Source organism: Bubalus kerabau, chromosome 4, assembly GCF_029407905.1.
Source record: "Bubalus kerabau isolate K-KA32 ecotype Philippines breed swamp buffalo chromosome 4, PCC_UOA_SB_1v2, whole genome shotgun sequence".
Taxonomy (NCBI): Eukaryota; Metazoa; Chordata; class Mammalia; order Artiodactyla; family Bovidae; genus Bubalus; species Bubalus kerabau.
Genome location: NC_073627.1, coordinates 44,630,052 through 44,647,490, shown reverse-complemented (window position 1 = coordinate 44,647,490; position 17,439 = coordinate 44,630,052). Strand labels below are relative to the sequence as shown.

At 36.9% G+C, this 17,439-nt stretch overlaps 1 protein-coding gene across 2 annotated transcripts in view; it reads left to right on the top strand.

Moving 5' to 3' along the window:
* Positions 1-17,439, top strand: part of NLK (nemo like kinase) — a 128,982-nt gene that overhangs the window by 67,245 nt on the left and 44,298 nt on the right. For both annotated transcript variants that reach the window (XR_008713162.1, XM_055577155.1), the window contains exons 2-3: positions 996-1,125; positions 11,608-11,663. Coding sequence is in view for 1 of the 2 variants with exons in the window: in XM_055577155.1 (XP_055433130.1) it covers positions 996-1,125; positions 11,608-11,663 (186 nt within the window). In the remaining variant the exon portion in view is untranslated. The remainder of the gene's footprint in view (positions 1-995; positions 1,126-11,607; positions 11,664-17,439) is intronic.

The window sequence follows — 17,439 nt, the reverse complement described above, 5'->3', positions numbered from 1 at the left end:
GACATACAGACCAGATTTCAAAACGATAGAAATCTGGGAAGAAGAGCCAAATCATCGAATGACTGAAAGAGAAAGTGAAAGATAACGGTAGCCGAGAGTGATAATTATCTAGCAAAATAAATCGGACAGGAATGAATTCTACAAAGACAACCAGTCATCCATGATGGATAGAAGGCAAAAAAAGCTTTAGATTAATTCATGGAAGCTCAGTTAGCCAAATGGCCAATTGGCCATAATTACCAAAAACTTTGACTTAATGTGTATCAGTTGGGTCCCGTCAGAAAAATGGAAAACACATTAGTACTTCAAACACAGGGAACTGTAATGCAAGGAATTGGATGTTAGAAGGCTAAAAGAAATTTCTAGGCAGACGCTGAGTTATTAAAGAGAGAGTAACTGCAGGAGGCAGCTATCATACCAAGAACTGAGAAAAGGGAAGACGTTACCATGATAACCAAGATGCCACAGCCCTAAACTCCCACTCAGACTTATGAGGGGACACGCTTGTGTCCTGAAATGTCCTAGAAACCGTATTACTAAAAGATGTTCATTTACATAAGAAATACTGCAGTTGTAGTCTCTACACTGAATTAAAAGTGACCACGTTTGGTTCTGAAAATAAAGCATAAAGCTAATTTGACTTCAATCATGTTAATGTTCTATACTTTTTCCCTCATGTCTAGAATAGCTTTACCGTTAATAGCCCTTCTACCTCAGATGTATCGCTAAGTGATCTCTCCAGAAGATTAAAGTTTTTATAGAAATGTAGGGATTTAAAACCAAAAAGCAGGATGGTAAATGAGTTGGATGGGCTAAACATTCTGTTTGGTTATACTTTTTTTTAATCTTTCTCACTGATACCTTAAGCATTATTAAATGGATTTAATATTGAGTGTTTCAGTATAAAGGTATCTGTCATATGATGAAACATTGAAGAGCAAAGTTTGGAATTGATTTCTCTTTTTTTCCTCTCCCCCTAAATATTGTATCTTTAGGTCAGTAACAGATCCAAGAGATGGAAAGAGAGTAGCACTCAAAAAGATGCCCAACGTCTTCCAGAATCTGGTCTCTTGCAAAAGGGTCTTCCGGGAATTGAAGATGTTGTGTTTTTTTAAACATGATAATGTAAGTGAAGTTGGTGTTTGGGATAACTATTTCCAAAGCATGTTTAATTATGTTAGTAAAGAGCAGAAGAGACTTAAAAAGGGTACATTACCATATTAAGGGATTTGGAAACCTGAGACAAAATAGACCTTTTTTGTGAATGAGCAAATTTAAATGAATTCTAGGATTTATTGATTGACAGAAATATTAATTGATATAAAGCAAATGTTAAAACTTAGCTTGGGAACAGTGCTAATACTCGACGTAAAAATAGATTATAATATGTAGTCTGAGTGATTTAAATAGAAGTAACTGGCCCCTGATTTTAAATGCCTTATTTTTATCTTTTAGTATTTTAAATCAGAGTTGAGTTAAAGATATAAGAAAAAGTTTTTCCTCTGAAAAAAAAAAAAATACAGCTCTTAAAGATAATATGGGTTATCTTATTTATTGCTCTGTGTAGAGATGTCAGGACTCATGGGGAAAGAGAATCATAGTGGTTTGAGAGAGCTTCTCTTCAACTAATCCTGAATTAAAAGTTTGATATATGTAAAATTTCCCTGGTGGATGTTAGTGTTAGACTGTTAGTTTTCAATTTCATATGAAAAGAAAAACTGGTTCTCAACCTGTGCTGTTTTAATTGCTGAAATAAAAGTCAGGAAAATAATAATTGCTTGTGAATCTGACTACTGGTTTGCACAGGAACTTTAAGAACTTTGGCCAAAGTGTGAATCACACTTTAAGAGAAAAATTTATAGAAGTTTGAAGTATTTGGTAAAACTGGGAATATCAGACTTACAATGTGTTTTTATTTGAAGCTCCTTGGTTTGACATATTTCATTTTACTGATTCCCCCGCCCCCAATCCATTTTCCTTAAACTTTTTTAGAAAGTTATTGTTTTGTCTTTTATTCAGTTGGAACTGCTTAACAATGTGTGTTTGTTTCAGTAACTTTCAAAACATCATTCCAATTGCTATTTCATGACTAGTTCCTGAAATTTTGGAAATGATTTTAGTTGATGTCTAGTGCTTGCTTTGTTACTTATTTCTCAAATTTGCCTTGTGAATACCAACCCAGCATCAAAGAGTTACACACCATATATATACATTGTCAGAGACTGAAGTAAAGGGATCCATGGGAAAGAAATATTTATCAGGTGGCATCAGAAATTCACTTACTACAGGTTTCAATGGTTTATTATATTCAGACCTATCTTGGCTTCTTTTATAAAGGAGGGGTGGTGTAATAGGCCACTATCTGTATATATTACTATCTTTGCTCATGACTCATTCCTATAGAGTAGCTAATTAAGTTACAGAGATAGTGTCAGAGTGAGTAGTGTAAGAAAAGAAACAAACTGCGTTTTTGAAAATCACACATATTAACACACAGCAACTACTGTTCGGAGCTCCTGAGCTCTATCATAAAAGAGTGCTTGTGACTTCTTTGGGAATGTTCAAAAGTGAGGCAGATAGTTGGAGCTGAAGACATCATGGCACCACTATTTTATACATAATGAATTTATGCCATGCTCTGAAATCTACAGAAGTATCTCTGGGCCAGCCTACCTGGTATGTTTGGAATGCCAATCTAAGAGGCAACTGGTATTTGATGTAGATAAGGCAACAGATGTTTATTAATTGTGTCCTGTGTACAGAGTGTAGTGCTAGGTCATATGGAGAATACCAAAAAAAAAAGTTTAAAATATGGTCCTTTTTTAAAGGAAGTAGACCAGATGCTTGAGCATTTGTTACTGTCAGGAAGTATGTAGATGCTTTATGTATATTAATATGTAAAAATCTTATCAGATAGGGCTTGTTATCCCTACTCTGCAGAGAAGGAAACCAAAGCTTAGAGTTAAGTAACTTGCCCAAGGTCAAGGTGACACAAGATTGGAATTTAAATCTGTCTTGCTTCAGAGTCCATATTTATTACTTCAGTAAACATTTATTGTGCGCATCCTACATCCCTAAACTCCATCAGCTTCTAGGGGTTGCTACCCTTGGGGAGTTTAGTAATGTGATAAATACCGTGATAACAGTGCTGGGGGAGGACTACCTGCATGGTTAAACATTAATACAGGACACTTTGCTCTGTGCAGAGTGAAAAGCTGGGCAACCAAACCTCAAAGTATATTTGAATCACCAGGTAGGTCTTAAAAAATGCAAATTCATGGGTTTCATCCAAGACCTACTAAATTTTAATCCCTGGGGTTGAGATTACAGGTAGCAGTGCTTTTTTTAAAGCTTCTCAGGTGAAAGATGACAGATAAGTATTATACTATTAAGAAAAAGAGAGTAATTGTCCTGGACTTAGACTCTCAAAGATGATTTTAACAGGGAGAAGGTAAACCTTAAGATGAGCCTTTTGAGATTAATATTCGATTGACTAGAAAAAGAAGAAAGGAATATCATGATGAAAATGGCATTTAGAAAGATTCACCTGGCCGTTGCAGGAAGGTTGGGTTTTAATTTGGTTGACTTTGTATGTGTCAGAGAATAGCTGCAGAGTCCTGGAAGACTTTGGATTTTCTTTTGAACAGAACCTTCAAAGTCATTGTATCATATTCATTGATTTCAGGTGATCTGACTGACTGAGATACACACACACACATTGTTTTTCCCTTAAAGTTTGTTCATCTTATAGGATAAGTTCACTGCGATGTAGTAACTTAGGGTGCCAGAAATGGGTTTAACTTTCTAAAGATCGATGCTGTTTAGTAGCATCTCTGTAGTATCTAGTCAGAATTTGAGCTGTGACTGTATATTCTCTACTTCACAGACATGGTTGTCATTTTAACAGCATGGAAAAGGGGTGATTGAGGGTTTTTTCAGTCTTTGAGAACCTGATGAATGCTGGGTACCCTCTTGGAAAAATACATATGCACACAATTTTTATTTCATTTTAGACATTAACTAGCCCTCTAAAGCCCATCCAGAGCCTCCTTAGGACCCACTAATTCCTGCCACGAGCCCTTGTTATACAGTTCTTGGATTTTTCTTGTCCTTAGGTAATAACACTAAGCACACAGTAGGTAGACAGTCTATTGAAGAGTAAGTGAGTGAGTGAAAGTGACAGGAAAAAGATATGAAATCTTGAAGTCTAGAATGATAGCCTCAGTGATCTTTCTTGGAGTTACTTCTTCCCAACCTTTTAGTTCTGGAGTAGAGGAGGCCAAAGAGGAGGTAGAGAAAGCAAAGAAGAATCATTTGTTTTCCTTTGTATAGTCTGACTAAACTCAAACAAGGCCTTTCTGGGTTCATAAGTAGGAAAAAGAATCATACCAATAGGACCCTTCTCTGAATGCCGACAAGCTGTTTGGCTACAGACATTATTAATGCTAATGGTTCTGCTGCTGAGTATGAAAGGGCAAAGGATAATTAGAATAGGTTACTTATCAGTGGATTTGGTTTTGTTTGCTTTGTGCCTAAATCTTGTGGTACTCTTGATGCATTTATAATAATACAGTAGCTTGTATTCATGGACTGAAATACTCACTGTGGTTAATATGCATGCTTTACCCAAGTTCAGCTATATATTCAAGGTAATCCCAATGAGCATCCCAGCAGGGTTTTATGTGTATGTATGTTTGGAAATTGACAAACATTCTAAAGTTTATGGAAATGGAAAAGACCTAAACTAAACTAGTCAAGACAATCTTGAAGAAGTTAAACAAATTTGGAGATTCAGACATCCAGGTATTGAAACATATGAAGCTATAACAATCAAGGCAGTACAAAGATAGACAGATAAATGGAATAGAGTCTATAAACTGACATACACATATGTGTTCACCTGATTTATAAGGTAGGTGCCACTGCAATCCAGCGGGGAGTGGATGGCCATTTCAATAAACCAAAATCAATTAGATACCCATTTGAAAAAATCTGGGTTTCCCTGGTGGGTCAGTGGTAGAGAACACCTGCCAATGTAGGAGACAAGGGTTTGATCCCTGGGTGGGGAAGATCCCCTGGAGAATGAAATGGCAACCCACTCCAATATTCTGGCCTGGGAAATCCCATGGACAAAGAAGCCTGATGGGCTATAGTCCATAGGGTCGCAAGAGAGTCAGACATGACCTAGCAACTGAACCATAACAACAAGAACAATGAAAGAGGTCTATTTCATGACATATGCATAAGTTAATTCAAAATGGATCAGACTTAAATGTGAAAGGTAAAATAACAAAGCTTCTGGAATGAAACACGGAAAATGTCTTCACGACTTTGAGATAAGCAAAGATTACTAGACAAGTAAAGCATTGACCATTTTTTTGGAAAGTGTTAACTAGGACACCATTGACATTAAAAATTGATGCTCATCAGAAGTTTAAGGGACTTCCCTGGTGGCTCAGATGGTAAAGAATCTGCTTGCAGTGTAGGAAACCTGGGTTCGATCCCTGGGTTGGGAAGATTCCCTGGAGGAGGGCATGGCAACTCACTCCAGTATTCTTGGACAGAATTCCATGGACAGAGGAGCCTGGTGGGCAAGGATTGCAAAGAGATGGACGACTGAAGCAACTAAGTATGTGCAACACAGAAGTTTAAGAGAAAGAAAAGACAGACCTCAGACATCATCCAGCAAAAAACTTGTTTCCAGAATTTATTATGTAATAGAACAATTTTTTAAATAAATGTTTAGCATTTGAGGAAAACCATTAGAAATAAATATTTTACTTGATGTTTTTTCAGACTGTAAATTCTGTATCCAAACATTATATATCTTATAAAGAGCTCCTCCAAATAAAAAATTTTTGCCCATCAGTAAAAGACTTAAGAATTTCACCAAAAATAGGATAACCAAATGGCTAATAAGCCTATGACAGATTGCTCAAAGTTGTTAGTCATTGGGGAAATGTAAATTAAGATTAGTGAGATACTGGGAAATAGATGGGGAAACAGTGGAAACAGTGTCAGACTTTATTTTTCTGGGCTCCAAAATCACTACAGATGGTGTCTGCAGCCATGAAATTAAAAGACGCTTACTCCTTGGAAGGAAAGTTATGACCAACCTAGATAGCGTATTCAAAAGCAGAGACATTATTTTGCCAACAAAGGTTCGTCTAGTCAAAGCTATGGTTTTTCCTGTGGTCATGTATGGATGTGAGAGTTGGACTATGAAGAAAGCTGAGCGCCAAAGAATTGATGCTTTTGAACTGTGGTGTTGGAGAAGACTCTTGAGAGTCCCTTGGACTGCAAGGAGATCCAACCAGTCCATTCTGAAGGAGATCAGCCCTGGGATTTCTTTGGAAGGAATGATGCTAATGGAGAAAGCAGTAGCACCCCACTCCAGTACTCTTGCCTGGAAAATCCCATGGATGGAGGAGCCTGGTAGGCTGCAGTCCATGGGGTCGCTAAGAGGTGGACACGACTGAGCGACTTCACTTTCACTTTTCACTTTCATGCATTGGAGAAGGAAATGGCAACCCACTCCAGTGTTCTTGCCTGGAGAATCCCAGGGACAGGGGAGCCTGGTGGGCTGCCATCTCTGGGGTCACACAGAAATGATGCTAAAGCTGAAACTCCAGTACTTTGGCCACCTCAAGCGAAGAGTTGACTCATTGGAAAAGACTCTGATGCTGGGAGGGATTGGGGGCAGGAGGAGAAGGGGACGACAGAGGATGAGATGGCTGGATGGCATTACTGACTCGATGGACGTGAGTCTCAGTGAGCTCCGGGAGCTGGTGATGGACAGGGAGGCCTGGCGTGCTGCGATTCATGGGGTCGCAAAGAGTTGGACACGACTGAGCGACTGATCTGATCTGATCTGACTATATACCCACCAGAATGGTTGAAGTGAAAGACTGACAATACCCACTGTAGATGAGAATGGGAATCAACTGAAGCTAACTGTTGCTGGTAAGAACGTAGATTTGTAAAACCACTTAGGAAAACTGGTTATTTGTTACCGAGTCCAAGCTTGCTCTGCTCCTCACACTACAGATCAGTGAATCAGAGACAAGGTGCTGAGGCAAGGAATACGGCTTTAAGCCAACTGACCGAAAAGATGGCAGACTAATGTCTCATAGTAACCATCTTGTTGGTATCTAGATGCCAGATTCTTTTATAGAACCAGAGAGAAAAGTGCTGAGGAACTAAAGTCAAAAGGCAGAACAGAGAGGGAGAGGCAGTGAGGGAGTAAAGTGAATCTTGTAAAACATCTACTGGAATGGCCTGCCTGTGGAAGAGATGTGTTAATCTCTTGCAACCATTCACAGTGGGCAGAGTCAGATTATCTCTGTGAGCTGAACAAAGGCACTTCAGTTTAACAGTCAGGCAGAAGGCCAGGGTCCTCTGAGACAGGTCTTTTATGTATGATTATAATAACAACAGCAACGCACAGCAAGTCAAAGAAACAGTCAACACGAAGTCAAAATTGGTTGTTCTCTGCCACAGTTTCTGCTAAAGCTAAATATACACCTGCCCGGCGACCCAGCAGTTCCCCTCTTTGGTATACCCAAGGCAAATGATTGCATATATCTACCAAAGGACATGTACAAAAATGTTCATAGCAGCTTTATTCGTAAAAACATTTAGAAACAACCCCCAAGTTTGCCAGCAGTACTCTGGATAAATACTTTGTGTTATATTCCATTGATATGATGGTATCCTACACATCAATAAAAAGGATGAAGATTCACACATGGGTGAATCTCACAGGCATAACAGTAAATGAGAGAAACCACATACAAAGACTTGATTTTTTATGATTCAATTTACGTAAAGTTCAAGGACAGGCAAAAGGAATCCATGGTGATGGAAGTGAGAATAGTGGTAACCTCTGAGCAGGTATGGGTTCTGACTAGAAAGGAGCAAGGGGGCCTTCTGGGATGTTGAAATCCTTAATTTCTTGATCTAGCTTTTAACCATGGAATAAAAATTTATCATGTTGTATACTTTATGTGTATAAAAATTATTCAGATTATACACTACAATCTGTATATTTTACTGTATGTTACAGCTCAAAAAAGTAACATTCTCTGCCTTAAACAACTTAAAATCTATTGGGGGTAGGGGTACGTGAGAGAATGGAGAGGTGGTGGGACCTCCTTTGCTTAAATTTGGGATTTGAATTAATTAAATTTGAATTCCACAAGCAGTTAAATTTTTAGTCTTTACATTTAGGATTGAGATTATTTACAGCAATTGTTTTATTGATAAAGGGTTAACTTAAAAACCCACTACGCCATTTACTAATGTAACCAATTTTAGTGAATCTTCTAACATCACAGAGATTAAAATTCTGAAAAGCAGCTACCACAATGAGCTTTTGTCCAACTCTTAAAAGATTTGAGAAATGTGCTGAGACACTGGTAATGACCATTATTTCAGGACGGAGCTTTAGTTCATTTTTAAATTAGACAAATCAGCTTGCTTTTTGTGTGTTTGAGATCCTCAGAGTTTTGAGTCTGTGGTATTTTGGGATACTTTGACTCTTTACAGGTGACCTCCTATTTACATCATAAGGCTAATCTCATATACTTTATTCCCATAAATAATAGAGGGGTTATAGAAGTACTTGGACTATTTAAATAGTCAGGCATTAAGTCTGGGGTTTGAAACTCTGCTAATGTTCCTTCTCACTTAACTCATTTACATCACTTCTGAGATTCCTGAATCATCTCTAAGCACTGTTTTTGCCACCTGGAAATACTGAATGCTGTCATCTGATAAACATTTTGAGGTAGAAGAAACAGGAATATAAGACAATGGGCATTTAAAAAATTCCAGACAGAATTTAAAGTATTATACCTTCAAAGCTAAGAATCACAGCTAAATGCTTTGGTGCAAATGTCTAGCCCTATTTTATATGACTGTTCTGCAGAAAGCCTCATTCTTCTCTATCAAGGTTTAAAATGTATGGCTGTCACTTTCCTTTAGATAACCTCTAATTATAGCAGATAGATTTGAAGTGTAAAATAGCTTTGTCTAATGGACGTTGTCACTCACTGCATTCTGTTTCCCCCCAAGACAGGATGTATGTTGTTCAGATACAGAGCTTAGAGTCCAAAAGATGTCAAGTAAAACACTAATTTCTAACTGCCTTCCTCAAAGCATCAAATATTCATGTTAAAAATTTTTCTATCACATAACGAGAAATGAATTTATGTGAATTTGTGACACCAGCTAATTATAGGTGTTTAAAAATATAGAAATGAAGTAATTTATCTTTCATATGGTAAAAATTATTCTTTGAAGAAACTGGAAAATCTGTTATTTTCCATTTATACCAAGATTTCCAAGTATAAACATTTTAATTCAGAAAGAAAATACAGATATTCTGTATAAACTAAGGATACTCTTTATAAACATCTAAACTATTTTAAAACTTTTATGCTTAACTGGTATTAAAGTGAGTGAAAGTGAAAGTTGCTCAGTTGTGTCCAACTCTTTGGGACCCCATGGACTATATAGTCCATGGAATTCTCCAGGCCAGAAGTGGGTAGCCTTTCCCTTCTCCAAGAGGATCTTCCCAACCCAGGGATCAAACGCAGGTCGCCTGCATTGAAGGTGGATTCTTTACCAGCTGAGCCACAAAGGAAGCCCAAGAATACTGGAATGGGTACCCTATCCCTTCTCCAGCAGATATTACCGACCCAGGAATCGAACCGGGGTCTCCTGCGTTGCAGGCAGATTCTTTACCAACTGAGCTATGAGGGAAGCTCTGAGTGAAGGCTTTTTCAATAAAGGAGGTTTCATTTAATTAAAAACTTTATAAAGTAACAAATTATTGGCTAAAAAAATAATAATAATAACCTTTAAAATGAACGAGGGACTTCCCTGGTGGTCCAGTGACTAAGATTCTGTGCTCCCAGTGCAGAAGGCCTGGCTTAATTCCTGGTCAGGGAACTAGATCCCACATGCCACTGCTCGGAGTTCACACACTAAAGATCGAAGATCCTGTGTACCACAACTAAGACCCGACACAGCCAAATAAATAAAAATAGTAAAATAAAATGAACAAGGTTTCTTCCATACATAAATCGCAAGGGGAAAAGAGAAAGAAATAGAGGAGAAATTATAGGTAAAACTTGCTAGAAATGCATCAACCATAATATGTAAATCCTCTTTAGCTCCTAATTTAGATTAACACTTTTTTTTTTCCCCCAAAAAAATAAGAAACTTAGAAACTTGAGCACTGGGTATTTGATGGTGTTGAAAAACATTAAATTTTTAGATTTGTTCATTGTACTTTTTAAAAGTTTTTAGCTTTTAGAGATATTTACTGATGTACAGCTGATAATTTCCTCAAAATTATACAGGGAGAGTGGAGGGTATAGATGAATGGAGAAAGGTCATGTAGATAACTACTAAGGCCAAGTCTTGATTACATGAGTGTTCTTTTATATCATTCTGCCCACTTTTATATGTTTGAAGTTCTCCATAATAAATTTTTTCTTGAAAAACTAAGCTAAAGATCAGGAAATATGAACTTGTACTACTAAATAAATAAACTTGTACTAAATAAATAAAAATTTATTTTCTGTTAAATACCTTCTTCTGTATCCTTTGAGCCTGATATTTCTCATTAGCAAGATAGGTTTGAATTCTTAGGTGTGACATCATAGATGGGGCTTAAAGGAGTTGGTAGACAGTTGGTAGGGGAAGAAGGCCTATTTGTTATATTTCTATGGCAGAAGTCACATTGGTAGTGTGCAGCTTTTATAAAGGACTTGAATTTCAGATACCTTAAAGTCTTTTTTTTTCCACCCTAGTGACTTCTTTCTCTGTACTTGGAATAAAATCCAAAACCCTTACCGTAATGTAAAGAGATTTTGTGTGATATACTCCTGCCTTTCTCTTCCCCAGTCTGTTTTCCTCCCACCCTCTGTGTTCCATAAGCACTGGCATTTCTGTTTTTAGACTCCTCCGGGTTCTCTCTTGCCTCAGTGCTTTTACACTGCCTGACCAACTCCTATTCACCCTGCAACTCTTAGTGTTCCTTCAGGGAAGCTTTTTCTTCCACTGCTCTGTACTTTTTCCCTTCATAATAATAAATGTCACAGCTCCGTTTTTGTTAACTATTTAATGCCTTCCTCTCCCCTAGTCAAAGAGAGCGGGGTGGTTATTTTTATTCATCAGTTTTACCCAAGAGCCTTCCAAAGTGCCTACCAGATAAAATACACATAGTAAACATTTTTGAACAGAGGTATAAAGGGTGATTGGTAGATAGAGCTCTCAGGCTCTTGGAGCAAATCCAACTGTTAGAAATAGGGCATTTCTTTCCAGCATTCTCCTGTGCAGGGGTTCTGGTAGCATGTGGTATATCCCAATTGCCTCTCTCGTATTGCTGTAGCTAAAATTGTCTTTGATGGTAATTTTACAAAGCCTATCTTAATGTTTCAGTGTTTCTTGATTGATAAATTTAGTTCATCTCAGTGGGCAATTATAATGAAGCCTGAAATCATTAATGAGTTAAGAGTACTTTTTTGCATTTATGTCATATTTTGGTTCTTTTTTTTTTTCCTCTAAATTTTGCTTTTTTTTTTTTCCTTTTCCCAGGTACTCTCTGCCCTTGACATACTCCAACCTCCACACATTGACTATTTTGAAGAAATGTATCCTAACCAGGGAATGTGAAAGAAGGGAACAACTTTTTAATTAATTTGTTCCTCTAGCACCTTCTGGGGTTCATGCCTTGAAGTATATTAAATCTCATCCTTGCAGAAGTGTTGAGTACCTAGAACCAGGTAATTTTGAAATCTCAAGTATCTGAAAAAGCTCAGCGTTATCAATATATCCTGAGTGGTGATACCACAAAACAAGACTTCTGAATAGATGTTTCACTTCATCCCCACATCCTTGTGAGATAGGTTATTGCTGTTCCTTTTTTGCTGATGAAACCATTGAGGCAGCTGTGTTGTAACGGAATTTGGTAAAGTCCTTTGTCACTATACAACAACTGCCAGTCAAGAAGATAATACTGATCTCTCTTTATTTTTTTTTAACCACTTGGGTAAGGTGAAAATTAAAGAGAGCTCTTGAATACTATAATTCTTGGTGATACTTCAACCTACTAGTCCTTTATGGAACTCATCCCTCTGTGCAGTAAAGGGTTAACTCAGTGAACTTGGGTTGCCCTGCTCCTACACATTCTCAAGAAATGACTGACCTTTGACCAGCTCCTGGCTGATAGAGTGTCTTTGTATACCTCTTAGTGTTCAAAAATGAGTTCCTGGGCCGGGCAAGATGGTTCTGACACACCTTTTCTTTACACGTATATAAACAATTAGGGGTTTCTCTGGTGGTCCCTTGGTTAAGAAACAATGCAGGGGACACCAGTTCAGTACCACATGCTGCAAGAAATCTTTTTTTTTAAGTATATAAAATTAACCTAAGGATGGAAGGATTGAGAAAGTTTTTTTTCTTCTCAGCTATAGGTTAGTAGTAGCAACTGATGTAAGAGCATTAATGATTCCATTTCCTAGTCTTTCCGGCGGTAACATGGCTCCTGATTGAAGAAAAGAAGGAAGCTGGTAGGAGCGGGGCAGTACTTGTTTCAATCAGCACAAGTAACTTGCTACGTTTGGCCAGGAGCCACCGCCTTTATTTATCCTTTCTGTTGGTGGGAAGGGAATCCATATATTAGAAGGCATTCCTGTGAGTGTGTAAAATCATTTCTGCCTCTTTGGAAATGAAGAAATTTTCTTTATTAAATAAGAATTTTACTGGATTTACAGGTGTGTCAGGGGTCCCCAAGATTACTCTCAGGTTTGATGATTTGATGAAAGGCTCAAGGACCCAGGAAAGCTGTTCTACTCATGGTTACAGTTTATTACTGCAGAAGGATACATATTAAAATCAGTGAAGGAGAAAGCTACATGAGGCAGAGTTCAAGAGAAACCAGACACAAAGTTCCAGTTGTGCTCTCCTAGTGAAACTGCACAGATAGTGCCTCCCAGCAAAAGTGTGTGGCAACAGGAGTAAAATGTTATCAACCAGCGAAGCTCACCTCAGCCTTGGTGTCCAGGGTTTTTGTTGGAGGTCAGGGAGCCTTCAGGACTGACCTTAGCTACTCAGTCTCTAGCCCTCCTCCCTTCTCACCCAGAGGTTGAACTAATACAGCTGGCCCAGGGCCTCAGGTGAACGAAAACAGGTGTTCACCATAAATCACATTGTTAGCATAAGCCATCTGGTGTGGCCAAAGCATCAGGTATGCTAAGACATTCTTATGAGGCAGGATATTGCAAGAGTTCAAAGGTTATTTCTCAGGGGCCAGTCCTAAAGACTTCTGGAATGTGTAAGTTTGGGGCAACCCAGAGCTGCTGTTAACCCTTTATTGCACTTAGGCCATCTGTGGGGAAAGAATGTGTTCATATAAGATAATTGGTGAATATGGGTATTTTTAATAAATATCAAGTATTTGTAGATTTTCTTCACTGAACACGTAGCTAATTCATTTTATTCTGGGCTGTTTTGTCTTACAGTTCAAGCATGAATTCTTTACATCAGGCATTAATTTTTTGTACTTGGGTTTGTTATTCCTTTAAAATGTTTACTATTATAAGGTAGGAATTCTCAATGCTTATTATTATTGTTGTTCATAATCTGAGTCTGGGAGATCCTAGATTCATTATTATTTCAAATACTTGCAGAGCAGCGAAAATTTAGCACCATTACGATTTAAAACCATGGGTGGCATAGGTGATGTAATAGCTCTTGGTAGCTGATTCCAGCCGTTTCATTAGCTAGCAGAATGTTTCTATGAAATTCCTTTCCCTGAAATTGTTCATGAATGTTTGTATTAAAAGCCTTTGTCATGAAATATTTGTGGAACCCTCTAGTACACCATTTACTTAAATGTTTTACTTTATTTACCTTTAGGTTAAAAGATTGACACCTGTGCTTTCACAGTTATTAGCTGGCTACAGATGGAAAAACCTTCAAACCTAAAACCTCAGCATTCTTTTTTCTGTTGTACAATTTTTAGCTGTATGTAGAATGATACACAGAAAAAAGGGTGCTTTTCAGTGGTTTTGCCATTTGGGAAAAAAACAAATCCTGTTAACATAAAAAGAGTTAAACCATAGCTGCCACAGCATTATAAAGACTTTTTTTTAATAAGTAAGACATGGTGAAGCTTGGGGTACAAAAATACTGAAATTACGTGTTTTAGAACAGCTAAATGGAAACGTAAGAAATGCCTTAGTTGCATATGTGCTCTGCCTGATTTTTCTAATATCCTAAATAGAACATTTTCTGTGTCCAGTGCTTTTTAATACAAATAAATTTGTTGTAGCCAAAGCAAAAAAAAAAAAGATTTCCCTCAGTTTCCCTCTGAAAAATAAGAAAACTTCTGCCTAAAACACAAAAGTATTGAATGATTAATAGGATCTCAAGTTCCTATTTGATTTCAATGTAATACATTATCCATCTGTGCCAGCAGCTCCCTCTGTAGTATCTCAGAATCATGGCATATACATTAAAAGACAGTGCTTTTTTTTTTTTTTTTTTAAGTTGAAGGCTTTTAGAATAGATATTTTGAATTTTAAATATGTGATCTTGGAATTGTGCTTTGAAGAAACTATTTTGGAGGCTCTGTTGTTTTAGGTAAGTTCTAAATATATATATTGCTAGGCATCTAATGGAGGTCTGATATTTCATTGATAAAAGAGCCCATTTATGGAGTCAAAAATATATATAAAGGGAAAGAAATAATCTTTAGTAATCTTAAATGTAGAGTACCATATCATTACACTTTTTTCTAAGACTAGAAAATTGGGATATTATAGTGCATATGTAAGTTTCAGCAGGCAATATTTTAAACCAGAAGATCTTTTTAAAACTAATAGAATAGTTAATATTATTTTAGAATATCTGAGGTCTGTGAACATTTTGATGTAATCAAATGTACAATTAAGTGTCAACGTGTATATCATGCAGTTAATCATCCGTTTTTCACTAAAACTGTAATAAAATGACTATATCAGTGCCCACCAAAAATTTAGCTTAGGTTTTAAAAGACCATGCATCTTTAAATAACTCCTTATGCAACTTTTAAAAAGGCAGTATCTAGATTATAACTGTTTACAAATCTTCCTACAGAGTTCAGCAGATGAATCAGGTATGGAAAGAGCGATAAGTTCCACCCTGACCTCTGTATCTTTTAGCTTTTGTGTTTTCATAGTTTTAAAGTCTAATATATCCACCAAAAAATATATTCTCTAATAATTAAGAAAAATTATTTTTTAACTTGAAACACAGTCTTAACATTTTATGGAGAAGAATAAGCATGGTTTAAGTCTCCTGTGCTAGAAACAATCACAGCCTAAAACCAGTAGAAATGAGACGTCTAACTAGATGGCAGTGTGCTGCAGCTTGCCAGGCCTCCTGGACTTTACCTGATGTCCTGGTATTAATAAGTTTCTCCTTTTACTTTCTGAAGTGTCCCTATTTGAATAATAGGTTTGGCTTGTGCAGGCAATGTTTAAACAGGAATTTCTTGTCATAAAGGCAGCGAGGGAACCTACATATCCATTTCAGCCAGTTAAAGTCTTTGGTAGGCAGTAACGTAATACTATCAAATAAACTACTCCCAGATGCAGTAGTTTAATTGATAGTATTAGTAGACTATATTTTATATACACAATATGTAATTCCCTAGTGCTATGAAAGAGCTCTATAACCCTCAGGGAACCTTAGGAGCCAGTGAAAAGCTAAGAACAAGCAAAATAAAATGTGTAAATGCAGGTATAAGTGCACTCTTTCTGCAGCAAAAGTACCAGCGAAGACCGGAAATCTACATCTTAAGAATTTTGAAGATTTCCATATTGTTAGAATTTCCTCTTCATTTATTCCATAAACATAAGCATCAACTGTGTTCCTAGAACCAGGAATTTTTATCTGTTTTGCTCACTGTTGTGTTCCCAGCACTTAGAACAGTACCTAACATATAGTAAGTGCTAAATATTTGTTGAATAAGATAGTGTCTGACTGAACAGGTTTGTAATCTAGTGGATGATACAATCATATAAATAATATAGATTGGAAAGTACAGTGATAGAAAAAAAATCTACATATCCTGAGAGCACTGAGGATCTGATTTTCACTCTTTCCCGTTTCAGTTTCCAAGCTGATTACTTGAAAAGCATTTGATGTTTTTAAACAAAAACTTTGATTTACCCACCATCACGAGTTCTGGCTCCTTAGCACCGAATCCTAAGACAAACACTTAGAAAGGCAAAACAGAGGAAAAGTTAGGTAGAACAGTCCAAGAGCAGCAAAATTCTTAACTTTACCCACCTTAGTCAGTATCTCCTCAGCTTTATTTATTCATGTGGCCAAACATTTAGCACTGTTATATATTTAACATTGTGTTAATACTAATCCCTGTGGAGGTTATAGAGATGAATTGTTTTTTTTAAATTTAGTATGTCAGGAATTATTCTCAATACTTCACTCTTATTTTAAAGATGAAGAAACTATAGCTCATAGAGGTAGATAACTTGATCAAGGGGTTTGAATCCATGTTGACTGGTCTGGTGGGTAAAGAAGGCTCTTAACCCACTACTGCCTCTTAATGTTTTCCCTCAAGAAAAATGTTCTCCCTTGAGTCAGTGGGGTGAGATAAGAACTAAAGAATAATTATTATGTATGGTAGATTGTGTCAGAAGATTTAAAAGAAGAAATTGCCTCACACAAAAAACCGTAAGAAGATTTCACGTAGGAAAAGACATTTTAGTTGAGTATTGAAGGATGAGAAGGATTTGGATTGGTAACATTGAGGAGGGTGGGTATTCTGAATGGATGGAGAAAGTATTAACATCTTCTAGGGAATGACTAGAGTTTAGAATGTGTGAATAGTGAGAAATTAAGCTAGTTGGAGTCAAGTCATGGAGGGCCTTGAATGCTGAACTAAGGAAATTCATCTTTATTCAGGAGGCATTTTAGAATCCAGTGAAGGACTTTTGTGGTGAGGAATGACAGAATCAGAAGTGTATTCTATAAACTTAACAAAGAGTTTCTGTTGGGATGTTGAGAAAGTTCTAGAATCAGAAGTGGTGATAGTTGCTAACATTGTGAATGTGCTTAATACCACTGAATTTAGAGGTTTTTGAGCATAGCAGTGGGACCAACCATAGTCTAGAAAAGGTAGGAGAAAAGGCAGCTTACTCCTCCACTTACCAGCTCTTTAAATGGAGACCATGTTACCCAAATCATGTTGATGCTCTTCATATTAATCCATTATAAATGTTTTTTGATGGCCAAATTAACTAAATCTTAAAAATGTCAACACTTAATTCATTTGCTGTTAAACTTTAGAAAATGAGAATATATTTTTTAGGTCTAAAATTCCAATGTTATTTTCATGCTGACACATCAGCAGTGGAAAAA